The 22,279-nt window shown below is 51.8% G+C and overlaps 1 protein-coding gene across 1 annotated transcript in view; it reads left to right on the plus strand.

Annotated features, from left to right (window-relative positions):
- Nucleotides 1-22,279, plus strand: part of hspg2 (heparan sulfate proteoglycan 2) — a 643,156-nt gene that overhangs the window by 461,624 nt on the left and 159,253 nt on the right. Inside the window, 3 exon segments of the mRNA XM_070860710.1 lie at nt 7,034-7,186; nt 12,989-13,134; nt 16,909-16,989. Of these exon segments, the coding sequence (XP_070716811.1) occupies nt 7,034-7,186; nt 12,989-13,134; nt 16,909-16,989 (380 nt within the window).

The raw sequence follows: 22,279 nt of genomic DNA on the forward strand, positions 1-22,279 counted from the left end.
GGAATGACCCGTACTATCCCCCCCCCCCCCACTGGAGGAATGACCCGTACTATCCCCCCCCCCCCCCCACTGGAGGAATGACCCGTACTATTCCCCCCCCCCCCCACTGAGGAATGACCCGTACTATTCCCCCCCCCCCCACTGGGGGAATGACCCGTACTATCTCCCCCCTCCCCACCCCAACTGGGGGAATCACCCATACTATCCCCCCCCCCCCAAACTGGGAAACTGGGGGGAATCACCCGTACTATCTCCCCCACCATCCCCCCCACCCCCCCTGGGGGAATGACTCGTACTATCCCCCCCCCCCCCCCCACTGGGGGAATGATCCGTACTATCCCCTCTCTTCCCCCCCCCCCCCACCTCCCCCCTCCACTGGGGGAATCACCTGTACTATCCCCTCCACCCCCCCCACTGGGGGAATCACCTGTACTATCCACCCCCCCCCCCAAACTGGGAAACTGGGGGAATCACCCGTACTATCTCCCCCACCACCCCCCCCCCCCCACTGGGGGAATGACCCGTACTATTCCCCCACCCCCCCACTGGGGGAATGACCCGTACTATTCCCCCCCCCCACTGGGGGAATCACCTGTACTATCCCCTCTGCACCCCCCCTCCACTGGGGGAATCACCCATACTATCTCCCCCCCCCCCCCAAACTGGGAAACTGGGGGGAATCACCCGTACTATCTCCCCCACCACCTCCCCCACCACCCCCCCTGGGAGAATGACTCGTACTATCCCTCCCCCCCCCACTGGGGGAATGACCCGTACTATCCCCCCCCCCCTCACTGGGGGAATCACCTGTACTACCCCCCCCCCCACTGGGGGAATCACCTGTGCTATCTCCGCCCCCCCCCCCGAACTGGGGGAATGACCCGTATTATCTCCTCCCCCCCCCCCCCCCCCACTGGGGGAATGACCCGTACTATCCCCTCCCCCCTCCACTGGGGGAATCACCCGTACTATCCACCCCACCCCCCCCCCCCACTGGGGGAATGACCCGTACTATTTCCCCCCCCCCCCCACTGGAGGAATAACCCGTACTATTCCCCCCCCCCCCACTGGGGGAATGACCCCTATTATCCCCCCCCCAATGGGGAAATGACCCGTACTATCCCTTCCCCCCCCCCCCGCACTGGGGGAATCACCCGTACTATCTCTCCCCCCCCCCTCCAATTGGGGAATCACCCGTACTATCTCCCCCCCCCCCCAACTCCACTGGGGGAAACACCTGTATTACCCCTCCACCCCCCCCACTTGGGGAATGACCCGTACTATCCCTCCCCCCCCCCACTGGGGGAATCACCTGTACTAACCCCTCCACCACCCCCCCCCCCCACTGGGGGAATCACCCGTACTATTCCCCCGCCCCCCGCTGGGGGAATGACCCGTACTATTTCCCCCCCCCCCACTGGGGGAATCATCTGTACTATCCCCTCCACCCCCCCCACTGGGGGAATGACCCGTAATATCCCCCCCCCCCCCCCCCACTGGGGGAATGACCCGTACAATCCACCCCCCCCCCCCTCCCCGCCACTGGGGGAATCACCCGTACTATCTTCCCCCCCCCCCCCACACTGGGGGAATGACCAGTACTATGCCCCCCCCCCCCACTGGGGGAATCACCTGTACAATCCCCTCCACCCCCCCACTGGGGGAATCACCCGTACTATCCACCCCCCCCACTGGGGGAATCACCTGTACAATCTCCCCCCCCCCCCCCCTCCAATGGGGGAATCACCCATACAATCCCCCCCACCCCCCCTCCACTGGGGGAATCACCCGTACTATCCACCCTCCCCTCCCACTGGGGGAATCACCCGTATTATCCCCCCCCCCCCCAAACTGGGGGGAATCACTGTACTATCCCCTCCACAACCCCCCGCCCCCTCCACTGGGGGAATCACCCTTACCATCCCCTCCCCCCCACTGGGGGAATCACCCGTACTATCTCCCCCTCCCCCCTCCAATGGGGGAATCACCCGTACTATCTCCCCCTCCCCCCTCCAATGGGGGAATCACCTGTACTATCCACCCACCCCTCCCCCTCTCCCACTGGGGGAATCACCCGTAGTACTATCCACCCCCCCCTCCCCACTGGGGGAATCACCCGTACTATCTTCCCCCCCCCTCCCAATGGGGGAATCACCCGTACTATCTCCCCACCCCCCCCAACTCCAATGGGGGAATCACCCATACTATCTCCCCCCCCCCTCCACTGGGGGAATCACCCGTACTATCTCCCCCCCTCCCCTCCCACTGGGGGAATCACCCGTATTATCTCCCCCCCCCCCAAACTGGGAGGAATCATTGTACTATCCCCTCCACAACCCCCCGCCCCCTCCACTGGCGGAATCACCCTTACCATCCCCTCCCCCCCACTGGGGGAATCACCCGTACTATCTCTCCCCCCCCCCCCCCTCCAATGGGGGAATCACCCGTACTATCCACCCACCCCTCCCCCTCTCCCACTGGGGGAATCACCTGTACTATCCACCCACCCCTCCCCCTCTCCCACTGGGGGAATCACCCGTACTATCTCCCCCCCCCCCCCCTCCCACTGGAGGAATCACCCGTACTATCCCCCCCCCCCCACTGGGGGAATCACCCGTACTATCTCTCCCCCCCCCCCCCCCCCACCTGGGGGAATCACCCGTACTATCCACCCCCCCCCCCAACTGGGGAATCACCCCGTACTATCTCCCCCCCCCCCCTCCCACTGGAGGAATCACCCGTACTATCCCCCCCCCCCACTGGGGGAATCGCCCGTACTATCCCCCCCCCCCCCCCATTGGAGGAATCACCCGTACTATCCCCCCCCCCCCCGGGGAATCACCCGTACTATTCCCCCCCCCCCCGGGGAATCATCCGTAATACTATCCACCCCCCCCCCCCCAACTGGGGGAATCACCCGTACTATCTTCCCCCCCCTCCCAATGGGGGAATCACCCGTACTATCCACCCCCCACTGGGGGAATCACCCGTACTACCCCCCCCCCACCACCACTGGGGGAATCACCCGTACTATCCACCCCCCCCCCTCCACTGGGGGAATCACCCGTACTATCCACCCCCCACTGGGGGAATCACCCGTACTACCCGCCCCCCCCCACCACTGGGGTAATCACCCGTACTATCCCCTCCTCCCCCCCGCAACTGGGGGAAATCACCCGTACTATCCCCTCTTCCCCCCCCCCCCCAAACTGGGTGGAATCACCCATACTATCTTCCCCCCCCCCCTCTCATTGGGGGAATCACCGTACTATCCCCTCCAACCCCCCCCCCCACTGGGGGAATCAGCCATACTACCCCCCCCCCCCCCACTCGGGGAATCACCCGTAGTACCCACCCCCCCCCTCCACTGTGGGAATCACCCGTACTATCCCCTCCCCCCCTCCAAGGGGGGAATCACCTGTACTATCTTCTCCCCCCCCCCCACTCCACTGGGGGAATCACCCGTACTATCCCCTCCCCCACTGGGGGAATCACCCGTACTATTCCTTCCTCCTCCCCGCAACTGGGGGAAATCACCCGTACTATCCCCCTCCCCCCCCCCCCCCCCAAACTGGGTGGAATCACCCATACTATCTCCCCCCCTCTCACTGGGGGAATCACTCATACTATCCCCTCCCCCCACCTCCACTGGGGGAATCACCCGTACTATCCCCTCCCCCACTGGGGGTAATCACCCATACTATCCCTCCGCCCCCCCCAACTGGGGGAATCACCCGTACTATTCCTTCCTCCTCCCCGCAACTGGGGGAAATCACCCGTACTATCCCCTCCCCCCCCCCCCAAACTGGGTGGAATCACCCATACTATCTCCCCCCCTCTCACTGGGGGAATCACTCATACTATCCCCTCCCCCCACCTCCACTGGGGGAATCACCCGTACTATCCCCCCCCCCCTTACTGGGGGAATCACCCATACTACTCCCTCTCTTTTCCCCCCCCCCCCGACTGAGGGAATCACCCATACTATCTTCCCCCACTGGGGGAATCACCCGTACTACTCCCTCTCTTCCCCCCCCACCCGCCCGCACTGAGGGAATCACCCATACTACTATCTCCTCCCCCCCCCCCCCCCCCCCACTGGGGGAATCACCCGTACTATCTCCCCCCACCTCCACTGGGGGAATCACCGTACTATCCAGTGCCCAGTGACACCGGTGCTGGCAGGGTGAGGGAAGGCCTTTCGATTCCCAAGACCGTCCCTGGGGCTTTGGTGAAACAGAGAACAATTGCCCGAGGTATATTCTGAAGTCTCTGTTTCATTACTCCCCGAGCATAGCAGGCCTTTCGCATCAAGCAATCACCGGTTCTCCTGATCTCCCGCCTGATCAGCTGCCCCCTCTTGGGCTGCTGCCTTCCAAACATTTCACTTGGCTGGCAAGTGGTGGATGGGTATGTCTCGTCAGCACAAATTTGCAGATGACACAAAGATTAGTGGGAAAGCAGATTGTGTAGAGAACACAGAGGGGCTGCAAAGAGATTTAGTTAGGTTAAGCGAATGGGCTAAGGTTTGGCAGATGGAATACAATGTCGGAAAGTGTGAGGGGTCATCCACCTTGGGGAAAAAAAACAGAAAAAGGGAATATTATTTAAATGGGGAGAAATTACAACATGTTGAGGTGCAGAGGGACCTGGGGGTCCTTGAGCATGAATCCCAAAAAGTTAGTTTGCAGGTGCAGCAGGTAATCAGGAAGGCGAATGGAATGTTGGCCTTCATTGCGAGAGGGATGGAGTACAAAAGCAGGGAGGTCCTGCTGCAACTGTATAGGGTATTGGTGAGGCCGCACCTGGAGTACTGCGTGCAGTTTTGGTCACCTTACTTAAGGAAGGATATACTGGCTTTGGAGGGGGTACAGAGACGAATCACTAGGCTGATTCCGGAGATGAGGGGGTTACCTTATGATGATAGATTGAGTAGACTGGGTCTTTACTCGTTGGAGTTCAGAAGGATGAGGGGTGATCTTATAGAAACATTTAAAATAGTGAAAGGGATAGACATGATCGAGGCAGAGAGGTTGTTTCCACTGGTCGGGGAGACTAGAACTAGGGGCCACAGCCTCAAAATACGGGGGAGCCAATTTAAAACCGAGTTGAGAAGAAATTTCTTCTCCCAGAGGGTTGTGAATCTGTGGAATTCTCTGCCCAAGGAAGCAGTTGAGGCTAGCTCATTGAATGTATTCAAGTCACAGATGGATAGATTTTTAACCAATAAGGGAATTAAGGGTTACGGAGAGCGGGCGGGTAAGTGGAGCTGAGTCCACAGCCAGATCAGCCATGATCTTGTTGAATGGCGGAGCAGGCTCGAGGGGCTAGATGGCCAACTCCTGTTCCTAATTCTTATGTGCCTGCCTGAGATAGGGATCTGTAACATTCAACCCGCAGGCACAAGTTATACTGCTGACTGTACCCCACACTGGATTTAATGACAAAATAGTGCTGTGCTTGAATGTATATGTACAGATCCACTCGCCAGACGGATAATTCCTAAGGTTAGGAAAAAACATCTGTTTTTTATTCAAAACATTTCAAACCTAAGTTTACAAAGTCCTCGGAAATCAGATTACCATCCAAGTTACGCTGAACTGGAGTCATACTGCAGCTGGTGCAAACTCCCAAGTTGTGCGGGATCCCCTAGTGGCAGTGGTCTCGACCCTCTAACCTTGATGCAGTCTGGAGTCCGATTACCAACTTGCCACTTTACTGCCATACACATCTGAAACTGCTTCTTATCAACGGTAAAGATGTGTTACAACTGCATCCTAGCGCTATTAAGTTATGCCTCGAAAGCCAATCTTGTAACTACTCACGAGGCTATGAAATGGCGCAAATGGTTAAAGAAATCATGTATGTTTCCAAGATGGAAACCAGTCATCTTTCTTCAGCTGCAATTGGGCCAGTCATCAAAGCATTGTTTGGTATAAAACACAATGATCCCTTCATTCCAGAGAGAGAGACTGTAACAAAAATCAGACACAGCAATTTTACACACCACATGCAGACTAAAAGTTTCCAAACCAATGCTTGACCACAGTACGAATGCAATATCTGGGAAAGCATGCTAAATGTCAGATTACACACCAGCGGCCAGCAGTCTCCCGAATACGGTCTGGATCTGATAGCGTTCAGGATTGCACACACTTTGGGAATTTGAGTAAAAATGTTGAAGATTCCTGAGTTCATTTACACAGAAACCTGTGCAGCCACCTCCCAGGAGTTTATACAAATCTAAGCACTGCTCTTGGCCCCGTGTGTGGATGAACACTTGCAACCCTCCAACTGCTGTATTAGCGGAGGTGTTAACTTATTTACATAAACTGTTCAATGACTGTCCATATACGGGAAGAGCAATGTCATATGTAACATTAATTTCTAGGCTGTAATGTTGAGTTCATTACTAGAAATGTAATGTGTAGACTGTGTTTTAGCCCCTTGTTCTGGCAAACCAAGGGTGTGAGCTCTAACACAGACTTGGAGTATCTTTCAGAACCCGTGCATGTTTGGATCACGACATCCAAGGTTTTGGGGTCTGGCTGTCTCTTACATTCAGAAGTGCAAGCTCTCAGCTTTGCAAGAAGTCAGGTGCCGGTACATTTTATTGTGCAGTGGAGAAGGTGTGTAACTTCCCATGTAGAATGCATTGGAAAAGGTGAATCTGGGAGGTGGCCACAATCTGAGCGATGCAATGGGTGTGCTCCGTCAATCGGCCTAAAAAGGAGAAAATAATTGCTATTTTAAATATCCACACTTGGAATGTAAACTTGTTGTGTTGTAATTACACTCGCACACCAGTAGTGGTGCTGCAGTGGGAGGCTGAAGGTGTAAGTACAGTGTGACAGAGTTACATGGGCAATGGAGAAGAAGACAGGTGATAGCTACTAAACATGATATACCTTGTATTAATCTGGTTCAAAGCTGTTAAAATCCAGAATAACTTTTTGGTCTGACTAGTAGAAAAATATCATCCACAACGAGATTATTATGTTATTTATATAATTTTTTCTTTTTTGCATTTCAGGGGGCCAAGGTAATGTTATTTCACCAAATGCGGTAATTCAGGGCGGACTGCTTCGAATTGTTGCTGTGGAGCGATCAGATGAAGCAGAGTATTCCTGCAAAGCTTCCAACAGCGCTGGGCACCACACTGCAACAACCATTCTCTACGCACAGGGTAAGAACCAAAGACATTTCAGTCAAGACATCTTCATGTCACCCATTGAAAAGCTGCACCCTGAAAAGCATGTTTGAGCTGGGATTGGCTCCCCTAGCGCTCAGCACCCGGGATACTGAGCCAAACTCAAACCGGGAAGGCCCCTTGTTTAACCCTTGGACTGTGCTGAGTCAGGTGGTCGCAACATCCTGAGGTTCAGTGCCCATGGGCTAGGGCGGGGAAAAATCAGACATGGTTCTTGCATTCTGATCACTATTCCATGGACCTATCCCGACTCTCTCATGAATTGTGGCAATTAGGATAAATAGTGGAAGCCCAGCGTCCCCATGCAGCCACAGGCTAACGGCAATCATTGTATATGAAGGGGGAGGTTGGAGCAGCCCCATTGAATGGTAATCCTGTGCTTGCCAATCCTTGATTCAGGCTTTCCGTGGATTGCATGAAATACCAAAAACATATTGCCTTCAAATTGCCCCAATCGCCAACAACTCAGCCAAGAACCTGATGCATAATTGGAAACTGTGTCTTGTGACTAAATAATGGGCATAATCCCCAAATGAAATATCCTACATTTACACTCGTTCAGTGACCCTTGTGTAATCATTTGGTGCATGTCGCTCCCTCTGTGCAGCGACCTCCATCTCGCCCTCCGGCATCTTCTCAAAATTGTAAAACATCCTAAACATCACAATGGCCACAGTTACACCATAACATGGGAATAAAGATCAGAGCCTTTCGTTAAAATCAGCAGGGTGTGGATCAATGTCGTGGATGATGTACTTGTACACGACACGAGACTGGGCTCCACACGCTGAAGGGCCCCTGCTATAAAAGTTCCATTTCCAACCCTCTCACTGGCACATCACCAAAAGGTTTCTTGTAAAGAAATGCATCAGTGAGACCACAAAGTTGCAGGTGATATTCACCAGATGTATGATAATATATCTCAACTTGAATAAGAATCTCAATAAGTCAAGGAACATGGTGGAATTTATTTCAGCCCTTTACCACAAAGAAATTCAGGGAAATATTTTCTTAGGGATTTATCCACTTGGCTTGAGTCAAAATGATGGCATTTCTAATTGAGTTGATCCCCTTCCCTTTATAAACCGATATTGTTCAACAATTATGGGAGCAGTGGCGTGTTCTGTTCATTGTTTCTAACTCACATACTAAACTTGTGCTGTAGATAAATTGGCCATAAATGGGTTTACAAAGGATAAACTGACAAACCTGACTAATCTCAGTCGCCACGAGGATTATCGCAGCAGTCTCTCGTGCTGTATTTGTTTTTCTGTAACTTATTCCACTGAAGCTCCATTCTTCTACTTTAACCACGGCCTATTCACATTACCTTGCTATTTGCCAGCAGGGATCTGTCTTGTACTCCTAAGAACATAAGAAATAGGAGCAGGAGTAGACCATACGGCCCCTCGAGCCTGCTCCGCCACTCAGTATGATTGTAGTCTTTGATAAGGTCACTGTTTGAGATCGGTGACACAGACCGTGCAAATTAATTTGGGAAACGGTCAATGATACGACAGCTGTTGCTCCGTGTGCACTGTTCTAACTGAAGGTTTTTCTGAAGCCTTGTTTTATACAAGGACGGGACAAATGCGAGCTGGCAAAATAATGTTCACATTCACATTCCGAGTCCGTTTGGGCCATGTTGGAAATAAAATTCAAACCAAAAATCACAAAATGAAACGCATGAAATTTTGCAAAACAGAGGGTTTATTTGCTTCCCCGTATACAACAACAATTTGCATTTATATAGCACCTTTAATATAGTAAAATGTCCCAAGGTGCTTCGCAGTAGTGTTAATAAAACAAGAGGCACAGAAACCTTGATCAACGAGGTAGGTCAGGGGGGCGGGGGGAGTATACAGAGACGGGGAGGGGCCAGGCTATGGAGGGATTTGAGCGCAAAGATGGGAATTTTAAATTGGAGGTGTTGCTGGACCGGGAGCCAATGTAGGTCAGTGAGCACAGGGGTAAGTGGGGCTTGGTGCGAGTTAGGACACGGGCAGCAGAGTTGGAAGAAATAAGGCACAGCAAACAATGTCCAAGTAAGATATGGAAAAAAGTTTACACAGAGAATTAAGTTCACTTCAATTATAGACACGCAGATATTTTATTATGAGTTGAACAAAATGAATAATATAAAAAACAGTCATTATTACTGCAATAAAACACTGAGGGGCAGGTTTCACTGGATGAACAGCCAGCAACTAAAGCCAAGACATCGTTACTAATATCTCCAGCCAAGGGACGGGACAGAGGGTACCGCCACATTGCCAGAAACATTCTTGTGCAGTCGGGCAGTGCTGCAATACATAACTGGGGATTAGGTGCCTATTTTGGAGTGATTGGATGTGTCGTGGCCATTATAAAAGGGAATGAGTATTGTTGATCTTGTGGACCGACTGCCATAATACGGCAAAATTGTCCAGCCAAAACTGTCTGCATTCCTTGTGCGCGTCTTTGGACAACCTGCCCTAACTGATGTTGCTGTGGCAACCCTCATGGATTTGCAGTCTGTAACGTCCTATTTTTAAAAACCCTGGAAGCCAGTTAAGGGTTTAATGTGAAGCAATTCCCCATGCACCAGAACGTCCCATGGGGACTCATGAAATCATGAAATTTATTCCACAAAACCAAGCTAAGCATTCATTTTCTTCAATCTTTTAGTAAAGTACTGTTCGCTTCTATTGTGGTCTGTAGGCAGATGATCCGATTTGCTTGATACTAATTCTAACTGTTGCCATGCCAAGGTTGGGAGTGGATGTGTTGGGTCTGTCACTGGTCTTTTAATGAACAAACCCATTGAGTAAAACACTCACTCCACGGGATCTTCTGGGACATGCCATCATTGTGAGCATTGTTTGTTAGAGTTTAAATACATACTCCACTGGCAACTGTTGAATCTGGGAAATGACTCCAAGCATAATCAGGCATTGATTTGAAATGGTTTTGTCACTCTTTAAATTCGGATAACTTTTTATTGAAAGGGGAAAGTAAATCAAAGGCCCGTGACTTGAAGGTTACACCAACATCAGTTGTGATGACAGGAAAGCTCGCATCATTCTGGGGTGAGAAGGTGGTCCTAAGAGGAGAGTTTAGGCCCATTCTCTGGAGTTTAGAAGAATGAGAGGTGATCTCATTGAAATGTATAAAATTCTTAAGAGGGCTTGACAGGGTGGATGCAGGGAGGATGTTTCCCCTGGCTGGGGAGTCTAGAACCAGGGGTCACAGTCTCAGAATAAGGGGTCGGCCATTTAGGTCCGAGATGAGGAGAAACTTCTTCACTCAGATTGTGAATCTCTGGAATTCTCTGCCCCAGAGGGCTGTGGTTGCTCAGTCGATGAGTATATTCAAGACTAAGAGAGAGAGATTGTTGGCCACTCAGGGAATCAAGAGATATGGGGATAGTGCAGGAAAGTGGAGTTGATGTAGAAGATCAGCCATGATCTTATTGAATGGCAGAGCAGGCTCGAGGGGCTGAATGGCCGACTCCTGCTTTAATTGTTTTACTGAAGTGTAATTCACTGATCACCAAGCTCCACAATAATCCAAAGTACAATCAGGCTTGCAATTTCAGTACTTGTCTTCACTGTCTTGAAATAATGGGTAGAAAATAATTGTTTGGTGAAAATAAGGCCAGGGTTGAATATTAAAACCCATTTCAGTCATTTTTGCATGAAAATATAAAGGCGACAATAACTCCTTCCTCAATCATAGAAACATAGAAAATAGGTGCAGGAGTAGGCCATTCGGCCCTTCGAGCCTGCACCGCCATTCAATGAGTTCATGGCTGAACATGCAACTTCAGTACCCCATTTCTGCAATAGAAACATAGAACTCTACCTCCACGTACAATGTCCATTGTCCAGAGCACACGCTGACTTTAGAATATACATTAATGATTTGGATGAGGGAATTGAGTGTAATATCTCCAAGTTTGCAGATAACACTAAGCTGGGTGGCAGTGTGAGCTGTGAGGAGGACGCTAAAAGGCTGCAGGGTGACTTGGACAGGTTAGGTGAGTGGGCAAATGCATGGCAGATGCAATATAATGTGGATAAATGTGAGGTTATCCACTTTGGTGGCAAAAACACGAAGGCAGATATATTATCTGAATGGCGGCAGATTAGGAAAAGGGGAGGTGCAGCGAGACCTGGGTGTCATGGTTCATCAGTCATTGGAAATTGGTATGCAGGTACAGCAGGCGGTGAAGAAGGCAAATGGTATGTTGGCCTTCATAGCAAGGGGATTTGAGTATTGGAGCAGGGAGGCCTTACTGCTGTTGTACAGGGCCTTGGTGAGGCCTCACCTGGAATATTGTGTTCAGTTTTGTTCTCCTAATCTGAGGAAGGACGTTCTTGGTATCGACTGGGCCTGTATTCACTGGAGTTTAGAAGGATGAGAGGGGATCTCGTAGAAACATATAAAATTCTGACGGGACTGGACAGGTTAGATGCAGGAAGAATGTTCCCGATGTTGGGGAAGTCCAGAATAAGGATAAGGGGTTAGTCATTTAGGACTGAGATGAGGAGAAACTTCTTCACTCAGAGAGTGGTTAACCTGTGGAATTCCCTGCCGCAGAGAGTTGTTGATGCCTGTTCATTGGATATATTCAAGAGGGAGTTAGATATGGCCCTTACAGCTAAAGGGATCAAAGGGTATGGAGAGAAAGCAGGAAAGGGATACTGAGGGAATGATCAGCCATGATCTTATTGAATGGTGGTGCAGGCTCGAAGGGCCGAATGCCCTACTCCTGCACCTATTTTCTATGTTTCTATGTTTATATTTTACAGTAACTGGAAAGAAAAGTTCGAATTGCTATGTTTAGTAAGATTGTAATGCATTTAAAAAGAACATATTTGCAGTGCTGCCCCATGCCTTGTGATCAGAGCTCTTCCTCCTCCCCTGGGAATACCTGACCTCCCCTCCGCCCAACCGAGCTTTCTTGCACAAGTCGCTTTTCCTCTTGTTCTGCTGCTACCCTCCAAAGACGGTTCTTCAGCTTCATTTAGTTCTGTTGTTGCTCCACTCTGAAAAGTTAAAAAACCTCCGTGAATCCAGGTAGCTCATTCCTTTACCACGCCTTTTGCAAAGGGTAAAGGCTTATTTTGTAGCCCTCCTGGTCAATAAGTAATGGGCTTCCCCTTGACTCTGTTAGTAAGGCAGCTGTTGTATTTTCTGGTCTCTGCTGGCCTCTAAATGTGCTACCCAGAATGACTTGGCACATTTCATTTATAGATGGGTGTTGAAAACTTGGAACAATTAATCGGGTGTTGTCTTCCTCGTTCTTTCAATGTAACCCAACCTGCTTCAACAGAAGCTTTTCACATCCGTCTCTCAGTTACTCATCTGAGGTTAAGCTTATTGGGATTAGTGCGTTCTTCTGTGGTACTGATTCCTTCACAAGTGTTGAGTAAGTTGCTGCACGTAACAGACTTGGGGAAGCCACATGTCTGTTGTGAGATGCCAAATGCTTAAAGGGCCAGTGTCCTATGGACCACCTCCAGTTTTATCTGATTATACATTTGCATTTACAGATTGAACTAAATTAAAAGGAGAGGCATTAACCTAACGTGTAATTGTACATTTTAAAATTTATCTATCTTTAAAAATAGGAAACAAAAATGACTGCAATCTGAATGCAACAGTGTGAGGCAACGATAGCTGTCTGGGAGCACTCCCAGCCTCTATTGTTTACTGCAACATTGGTGACTCTTGCTCAATATCAATTTGTAGATCTGAATTTTGAAGTTTAATGTGTCCTCTTTGTCTCTGTAGGGAGCGGGAACCTGCCTCAGGTACAGGTCAGCCCACAGCGGATCGAGGTGCCAGAGGGCGACACTGTGAGGCTGTACTGTCGGGCAGGAGGGCAGCCTTCACCAATGCTCTCGTGGAAGAAGCGCGGAGGAGAACTACCATCACAGGTACCGCTGACCGTACTCACTCCGAATCCTGGAGAATGTGCATGGGTTGGTCATTGTGATGTGAACTGAGGGAGGCTCCAATGATCTCCAGATACAGTGCGATTCACTTTGGCACTTGTGATATCAGTAGGTTGTTACCCTGTGCCTGAAGGAGCCATCATTTCTGTCTGCCCAACAACTGGTACACTGCCCTAACTCTTAGTCAATGGTGGTGTTTAGCAAGGCACAATAGACGTTTCCTCCAGTGATTTTGTAGATCGGTACCAAACAGCATCGCAGAATAGATCAAATTAATGATGATTTCTTCCACCAAATGTTGTGGAACCAAGTCAGAGTAGAATGTTCCAGTGCTGTATTAAAGTCAGTACTGAAATAAGAAAAGCTCATGAAAATACAAACTTTTGACTATTATTGCTTCTTGCATACAATGTGTTGTTTGACTTTGAAGCAGGGTTATATTCCAGTTTGCAGGTGAAGTGCATTTTTGATGGTTTTGGTTTTGAGACATGTTCTGCCTAATGCGAATCATCCATCGCGATGAACCAAAACTCCTGCTCAGTTACAACCTCCAATCATATCGACAGCAGCAACAATCCCAGACAATGTGCCAGTTTCAAAATTAGACCTTTGATGCCTACCAAGATATGAAGATTCTCTGCCCCACTTTGTTTGGTAAACTGGGTGAAGAATTTTACAACAATGCAGAAACCCCAGTTTTCAGGAACAGGTGCTGGCCGGAAAACAACCAGTGGCATAAAAAAATCGCTAACAGCTGGAACTCTCACTGCCACAGATAGAATCATAGAAATTTACAGCACAGAAGGAGGCCATTCAGCCCATTGTGTCCGCGCCGGCTGACCAAGAGCTATCCAGCCTAATCCCACCTTTCAGCTCTCGGTCCGTAGCCCTGTAGGTTACGGCACTTTAAGTGCACATCCAAGTATTTTTTTTAATATGGTGAGGGTTTCTGCCTCTCCCACCTTTTCAGGCAGCGAGTTCCAGACCCCAACCACCCTCTAGGTAAAGAAATTTCTCCTCGTATCTTCTCTAAACTTCCCCCAATTACTTTAAATCTATGCCTCCTGATTGTTGACCCCTCTGCCAAGGGAAACAGGTCCTTCCTATCCACTCTATCCAGGCCCCTCATAATTTTATACACCTCAATCAGGTCTCCCCTCAGCCTCCTCTGTTCCAAAGAAAATAGACCCAGCATCTCCAATCTGTCCTTATAGCTAAAAGTCTCCAGTCCAGGCAACATTCTTGTAAATCTCCTCTGCACCTTTTCCAGTGCAATCACATCTTTCCTGTAATGTGACCAGAACTGCACACAGTACTCCAGTTGTGGCTTAACCAGTGTTTTATACAGTTCAAGCATAACCTCCTTGCTCTTGTATTCCATGCCTCGACTAATAAAGGCAAGTATTCCGTATGCCTTCTTAACCACCTTATCTACCTGGCCTGCTACCTTCAGGGATCTCTGAACCTGCACTCCAAGGTCCCTTTGTTCCTCTACACTTCTCAGTGTCGTACCATTTAATGTGTATTCCATTGTCTAGTTAGTCTCCCCAAATGCATTACCTCACACTTATCCGGATTGAATTCCATTTGCCACTGTTCTGCCCACCTGACCAGTACATTGATATCTTCCTGCAGTCTACAGCTTTCTTCTTCTTTATCAACCACACAGCCTATTTTAGTGTCATCTGCAAACTTCTTAATCATACCCCCAACATTCAAGTCCAAATCATTGATTATATCCACAAAAAGCAAGGGACCCAACACTGAGCCCTGCGGAACCCCACTGGAAACATCCTTCCAGTCACAAAAACACCCATCAACCATTATCCTTTGCTTCCTGCCTCTGAGCCAATGTTGGATCCAACTTGCCACTCTGCCCTGGATCCTATAGGCTTTTACTTTCATAACCAGTCTGCCATGTGGAACCTTATCAAAAGCTTTGCTAAAATCCATATATAGGCCTGACCCGTGCATTGCTACCTTAAAGTAGGGTGATATGAGGGACTACAATATTGTCCATATGTGAAGCATTCAATTCACCAGTGTATGTCATACCCTACCTGCTCAGTCTGAACCTTATTGCAATTCTCTTCAATGGGTGATTCTTGCAGATTTGAAATCTCTCTTAAATAGATCTAAATTCTACACAAACCAGAAGGTTGGAGAACAGTTATGCCAACTACTGACTGGAATTTTATCTGCTCCTCCAAATTGGCTGAACTGTCACATTATGACAGTGGTTAATCAGAGTCTTACAATCTTCTTCACTAATTCTACTTCATTCTCGGGATTTGGCCATCGTTGGCAAGGCTGGCATTTATTGCCCATCCCTTGTGGCCCTGAGATGCTTGGTAGGCCAGTTCAGCGGGCAATTCAGAGTCAACCACATTGATCTGGGACTTGGCCAGATAAGCACTGGAGACTCCGGCACAAACCCTACCCAAGGCCACACAAGAACAAACCTTTTTACGCAGCGAGTGCTTGAGTTCTGGAGTGGCGGCTTTCAAAAGGCAATTGGATAAGTATCTGAAGGAAAAAATTTACAGTGCTAAGGGGAAAGGGCAGGGGAGTGGGACTGGCTGAGAATCGGCATGGCACCGGCTTGACCAGTGAATGGCCTACCATGTGTAACCATTCTGTGATTGTATGAAGGAGTCACAATTTCACTATAACCAGCACTGTGGGATTAGTTCCGTGTAAGCTGCACTTTGTACAATAATTTTAAATATAATCTCTAAAAACAGAGAGGCTACTTGGGGACTGCTGTGATTATAGGGTTTCTCACACCAGTATTAAGTTGTAGTATGACTTGAGTACTCTGCATTTTTAAATAATTTAATGTTCTTTTGAAAATTTACTGCTGTGTGTTAATCTTTTGATCTGTCTGGACCAAAACTCAGGAAGAGGCACATTGCTAAAGAATTACATTCTTTTGTTACACAAATATTTAGTGTAGGTAAACATTTCACTCATGTGAAGGTAGGTAGACCTCGTTCATCAAAATCTACCCAGGAACAGACAGTAGAAATGGATAAAAATCTTTGGCCACTATTCCCAGGGAGCACAGCTTGGGAAATTCCAGCTGCACAGCCCATGATTCCCCGTCGATTAAAGGCAAAGGATGGAACAGGAAATAGCATCTCCACTTCCTCCAATGCCTTCGCTTGGAGCAGCGGGTGGCAGGATCAGCCCTCTCCATGCTTAGTAAGCTGCAGGAGCCCCACGCATCCCGACTGTTCAACGCAGTGAGGATGGCCACTTTCTGTGTTTTTAATTCATTCACAGGATGTGGGCATCGCTGGCAAGGCCGGCATTTATTGCCCATCCCTACGTGCCCCTTGAGAAGGTGGTGGTGAGCCGCCTTCTTGAACCGCTGCAGTCCGTGTGGTGAAGGTGCTCCCACAGTGCTGTTAGGGAGGGAGTTCCAGGATTGTGACCCAGCGACGATGAAGGAACGGCCGATATATTTCCAAGTCAGGATGGTGTGTGACTTGGAGGGGAACGTGGAGGTGGTGGTGTTCCCATGTGCCTGCTGCCCTTGTCCTTCTAGGTGGTAGAGGTTGTGGGTTTGGGAGGTGCTGCCGAAGAAGCCTTGGCGAGTTGCTGCAGTGCATCTTGTAGCTAAAACAGCACCTCCATGTCAAATAGATCTCTTAGCAACACTGCAATAATAGAAGTCTTTCATCAGTGATGTACTGCTTGCCTCTGATCTTCCTATGCTGTTTGCAATCTTTTTCTTCTCCCTTCTCTGTCCAGGCTATGTCCTTATCTGGCTTCCTTCCGATGGGAAATGGCAATAATGCTAAGATTTTACAGAGGCGCGTCCACGAGCTACAGGTCTGGGCGCCACAGCTTACTGAGCAGCTACTAACCCGCTGGCTATCAGACCATTCCACCCCAAACAGATGTGCAGCACGTGTGCAGGGTAGCAGCAGATGTTCAGGGTGTTCAGGGCAATGGTGAGGTCGCGGTGTCAGTGACCAACACTGAGGTCGCGGTGTCAGTGACCAACACTGAGGTCGCGGTGTCAGTGGCCAACACTGAGGTCGCGGTGCCAGTGACCAACGGTGAGGTCGCGGAGTCAGTGGCCAACACTGAGGTCGCGGTGCCAGTGACCAACACTGAGGTCGCGGTGCCAGTGACCAACGGTGAGGTCGCGGTGTCAGTGGCCAACACTGAGGTCGCGGTGTCAGTGGCCAACACTGAGGTCACGGTGTCAGTGGCCAACACTGAGGTCGCGGTGTCTATGACCAACACTGGGGTCGCGGTGCCAGTGACCAACTGTGAGGTCGCGGTGTCCATGACCAACACTGGGGTCGCGGTGCCAGTGACCAACAGTGAGGTCGCGGTGTCAGTGACCAACAGTGAGGTCGCGGTGTCAGTGACCAACACTGAGGTCGCGGTGTCAGTGACCAACACTGAGGTCGCGGTGTCAGTGACCAACACTGAGGTGTCAATGACCAACACTGAGGTCGCGGTGTCAGTGACCAACACTGAGATGTCAGTGTGCCTCAGATACCGCCATATGGCTTACATGAGACATCACTTCCTGTAGAGTAACCTTTAAACCTCATGGTCCCACTGTGAATGTTTCATTATACCACACATAATCATTCAACATCAACGTATATTCAATTTGACTTTTCATCCGATGGAAGTTGTTAGATAACTAAAGCTTTTAACAGACAGTGACATAGAATCATCGAATGATACAGTGTTGGAGGAGGCCATTCGGCCCATCGGGCTGTGCCAACTCTCTGAAAGAGCTGTCCTGTTAGTCCCGCTCCCCCGCTCCTTCCCCGTATCCCTGCACATTTTCCTTTACAAGTATTTATCCAATTCCATTTTGAATTTTACTATTGAATCTGCTTCAGGCAGTGTATGCCAGGTCACAACTTGCTGACTAAAGACATTCTCCTCGCCTTCCCCTCTGGTTCTTTTGTCAATCACCTTCAACCTGTGACCTCTGGTTACCGACGCTCCTGGCCCTGGAAACGGTTTGTCCTCATTTACTCGATCAAAATCTTTCATCGTTTTGAAGACCTCTAATAAATCTCCCCTTAACCTTCTCTGCTGTTAGGTGAACAATCCCAGCTTCTCCAGTCTCTTCACATAACTGAAGCCCTTCGATTCTGGTCAATCCCGTCTGCACCCTCTCGGGGCCTTACCGCCCACCCACCTCCCCCCCGCGGGTACAGAGGCCTAATGCACAGACACAGCTGCTGCGGTGCCGGTACAGTACCAACACATCCCCTGCTTTGGTGAAGCTTTGCCGAATGGGTTAGGGTCGGGGGAATGATAGCTGTGAGATTGATAACCTGAATAAGCAAGGTGAATTGTAAACTCCATTTCAATATATGAAGCTGTGATTCCTTTTAAAAGTAGGAAACATTTCAATTTGTCACATTTTTAAACTGAAGTCTCGCTCCAAATAAGTCAGACTTAACGAGCCTGATTTCAGACAGCATTTATCCCGCCGTAGAATGTGGCCCATCTGAGATATCAAATGGAATGGCCTGAAAGCAATTTGTTTTGCAATGTAATAATCCTAATACCTGTGGGCCGTGCGCACGCCGTGTGTGTTTGTGTGTGTGTTTGTGTGTGTGTGTGTGTGTGTGCGTGTGTGTGTGTGCGTGTATGTGAATGTGTGTGTGTGCGTGTGTGTGCATGTGCGTGTGTGTGGGCCGCGTGAATGTGTGTGGGCCGCGTGAATGTGTGTGGGCCGCGTGAATGTGTGTGGGCCGCGTGAATGTGTGTGGGCCGCGTGAATGTGTGTGGGCCGCGTGAATGTGTGTGGGCCGCGTGAATGTGTGTGGGCCGCGTGAATGTGTGTGGGCCGCGTGAATGTGTGTGGGCCGCGTGAATGTGTGTGGGCCGCGTGAATGTGTGTGGGCCGCGTGAATGTGTGTGGGCCGCGTGAATGTGTGTGGGCCGTGTGTGTGTGGGGGCCGTGTGTGTGTGGGCGTGCGTGTGGGCCGTGTGTGTGCGTGTGTGTGGGCCATGTGTGCGTGCGTGTGGGCCGTGTGTGTGTGTGTGCTGTGAGAAGGAGTCTCCGGGTTGTGATGAGGAGCTGCTGTGAGCAATCTATTGGTTTGATGCTGTGTCGCTTGTCCCTCTGTAGGGCTTTCGTTAAATAGAGCCGTATTCATTGATATCCGTGCGATAAGATCTCCAGCCCCCTGACTTTTAGCCAAACCCTGTATGCAAAGTAAAATGATTTACAAGGACCTCATTGAAGTGCTGTGTTTCTCATGTGAGCTGTCAGATGATAAATACTGAGTGTGTGTGTGTGTGCGTTAAATGACTTTTGGTCGATGTTTTAGGGTTTGCAATGGATGGTGCTTTTACTGTTTAATTATAGCATCAGGCTGTGCCAGCTCCACCATTAACTCTTAAATTTCAGAACAATTTCAAAGTTGTTGCAAAATGTTGGCAAAATTTCATGACTGCTATTGTCTTCACAGCTGTTTCGGAAGCTGTGTTTTATCACCATAATATTTTTAGTGCCTTTATAGTAATTTGTCTCCTCTTAGTGATTGGTTAAACAGCAATCAATCACATTCCAGCCAATGAAGACCGTTGTCGTACCTCAATGGTGCCAAGACCCCAGGCCCGATCTCCCACTCACATCATCAGGAGCCGCAGGTCGCGGGGGGGCTACACTCGGGGCCAGCGGGTCGACGGGGGGCTACACTCGGGGCCAGCGGGTCGAGGGGGGGGCTATACTTGGGGCCAGCGGGTCGAGGGGGTTACACTCGGGGCCAGCGGGTTGTGGGGGGGGCTATACTTGGGGCCAGCGGGTCGAGGGGGTTACACTCGGGGCCAGCGGGTCGACGGGGGGCTACACTCGGGGCCAGCGGGTCGAGGGGGGGTTACACTCGGGGTCAGCGGGTCGAGGGGGTTACACTTGGGGCCAGCGGGTCGAGGGGGGGCTACACTCGGGGCCAGCGGGTCGAGGGGGTTACACTCGGGGCCAGCGGGTCGAGGGGGTTACACTCGGGGCCAGCGGGTCGAGGGGGGGTTACACTCGGGGCCAGCGGGTCGAGGGGGGGTTACACTCGGGGCCAGCGGGTTGTGGGGGGGTACACTCGGGGTCAGAGGGTCGAGGGGGGGGCTACACTCGGGGCCAGCGGGTCGAGGGGGGGGCTACACTCGGGGCCAGCGGGTTGTGGGGGGTACACTCGGGGTCAGAGGGTCGAGGGGGGGGCTACACTCGGGGCCAGCGGGTCGAGGGGGGGGCTACACTCGGGGCCAGCGGGTCGAGGGGGGGTAAAACTCGGGGTCAGAGGGTCGAGGGGGGGGCTACACTCGGGGCCAGCGGGTCGAGGGGGGGTAAAACTCGGGGTCAGAGGGTCGAGGGGGGGCTACACTCGGGGCCAGCGGGTCGAGGGGGGGCTACACTCGGGGCCAGCGGGTCGAGGGGGGGCTACACTCGGGGCCAGCGGGTTGTGGGGGGGTACACTCGGGGCCAGCGGGTCGAGGGGGTTACACTCGGGGCCAGCGGGTCGAGGGGGTTACACTCGGGGCCAGCGGGTCGAGGGGGTTACACTCGGGGCCAGCGGGTCGAGGGGGGGCTACACTGGGGGTCAGCGGGTCGAGGGGGGGTTACACTCGGGGCCAGCGGGTCGAGGGGGTTACACTCGGGGCCAGCGGGTCGAGGGGGGCTACACTCGGGGCCAGCGGGTCGAGGGGGGGCTACACCCGGGGCCAGCGGGTTGTGGGGGGGTACACTCGGGGTCAGAGGGTCGAGGGGGGGTAAAACTCGGGGTCAGAGGGTCGAGGGGGGGTAAAACTCGGGGTCAGAGGGTCGGGGGGTTACACTCGGGGCCAGCGGATCAAGGGGTTTACAATCGGGGCCAGCGGGTCGAGGGGGGTTACACTCGGGGTCAGAGGGTCGCGGGGGGGTTACACTTGAGGTCAGAGGGTCGGGGGGGTTACACTCTGGGTCGAGGGGGGTAATACTCGGGGTCAGAGGGTCGGGGGGGTTACACTCTGGGTCGAGGGGGGGTAACACTCGGGGTCAGAGGGTCGGGGGGGTTACACTCTGGGTCGAGGGGGGTAATACTCGGGGTCAGAGGGTCGAGGGGGTAACACTCGGGGTCAGAGGGTCGGGGGGGTTACACTCTGGGTCGAGGGGGGGTAATACTCGGGGTCAGAGGGTCGAGGGGGTAACACTCGGGGTCAGAGTGTCGAGGGGGGTAACACTCGGCGTCAGAGGGTCGAGGGGGGGCTACACTGGGGGTCAGAGGGTCGAAGGGGGTAACACTCGGGGTCAGAGGGTCGAGGGGGGTAACACTCGGCGTCAGAGGGTCGAGGGGGTAACACTCGGGGTCAGAGTGTCGAGGGGGGTAACACTCGGCGTCAGAGGGTCGAGGGGGGGTATAATTTTGGGTCAGAGGGTCGGGGGGGTACACTCGGGGTCAGAGGGTCGAGGGGGGGTTACACTCGGGGTCAGAGGGTCAGGGGGGTTACACTCGGGGTCAGAGGGTCGCGGGCGGGTACACTCGGGGTCAGTAGGTCGAGGGGGGTTATACTCGGGGTAAGAGGTTCGAGGGGGGTTACACTCCGGGTCAGTGGGTCGAGGGGGGGTTACACTCTGGGTCAGTGGGTCGAGGGCGGTTACACTCGGGGTCAGTAGGTCGAGGGGGGTTATACTCGGGGTAAGATGCTCGAGGGGGGTTACACTCGGGGTCAGAGGGTCGAGGGGGGTTACACTCGGGGTCAGAGGGTCGAGGGGGGTTACACTCGGGGTCAGTGGGTCGAGGGGGGGTTACACTCGGGGTCAGAGGGTCGAGGGGGGTTACACTCGGGGTCAGTAGGTCGAGGGGGGTTATACTCGGGGTAAGAGGTTCGAGGGGGGTTACACTCGGGGTCAGTGGGTCGAGGGGGGGTTACACTCGGGGTCAGTGGGTCGAGGGGGGGTTACACTCTGGGTCAGTAGGTCGAGGGGGGTTACACTCTGGGTCAGAGGGTCGAGGGGGGTTACACTCGGGGCCAGAGGGTCGAGGGGGGTTACACTCTGGGTCAGTGGGTCGAGGGGGGTTACACTCTGGGTCAGTGGGTCGAGGGGGGTTACACTCTGGGTCAGAGGGTCGAGGGGGGGTTACACTCTGGGTCAGAGGGTCGA

The sequence above is a fragment of the Pristiophorus japonicus genome, chromosome 18 (assembly GCF_044704955.1).
Source record: "Pristiophorus japonicus isolate sPriJap1 chromosome 18, sPriJap1.hap1, whole genome shotgun sequence".
Taxonomy (NCBI): domain Eukaryota; kingdom Metazoa; phylum Chordata; class Chondrichthyes; family Pristiophoridae; genus Pristiophorus; species Pristiophorus japonicus.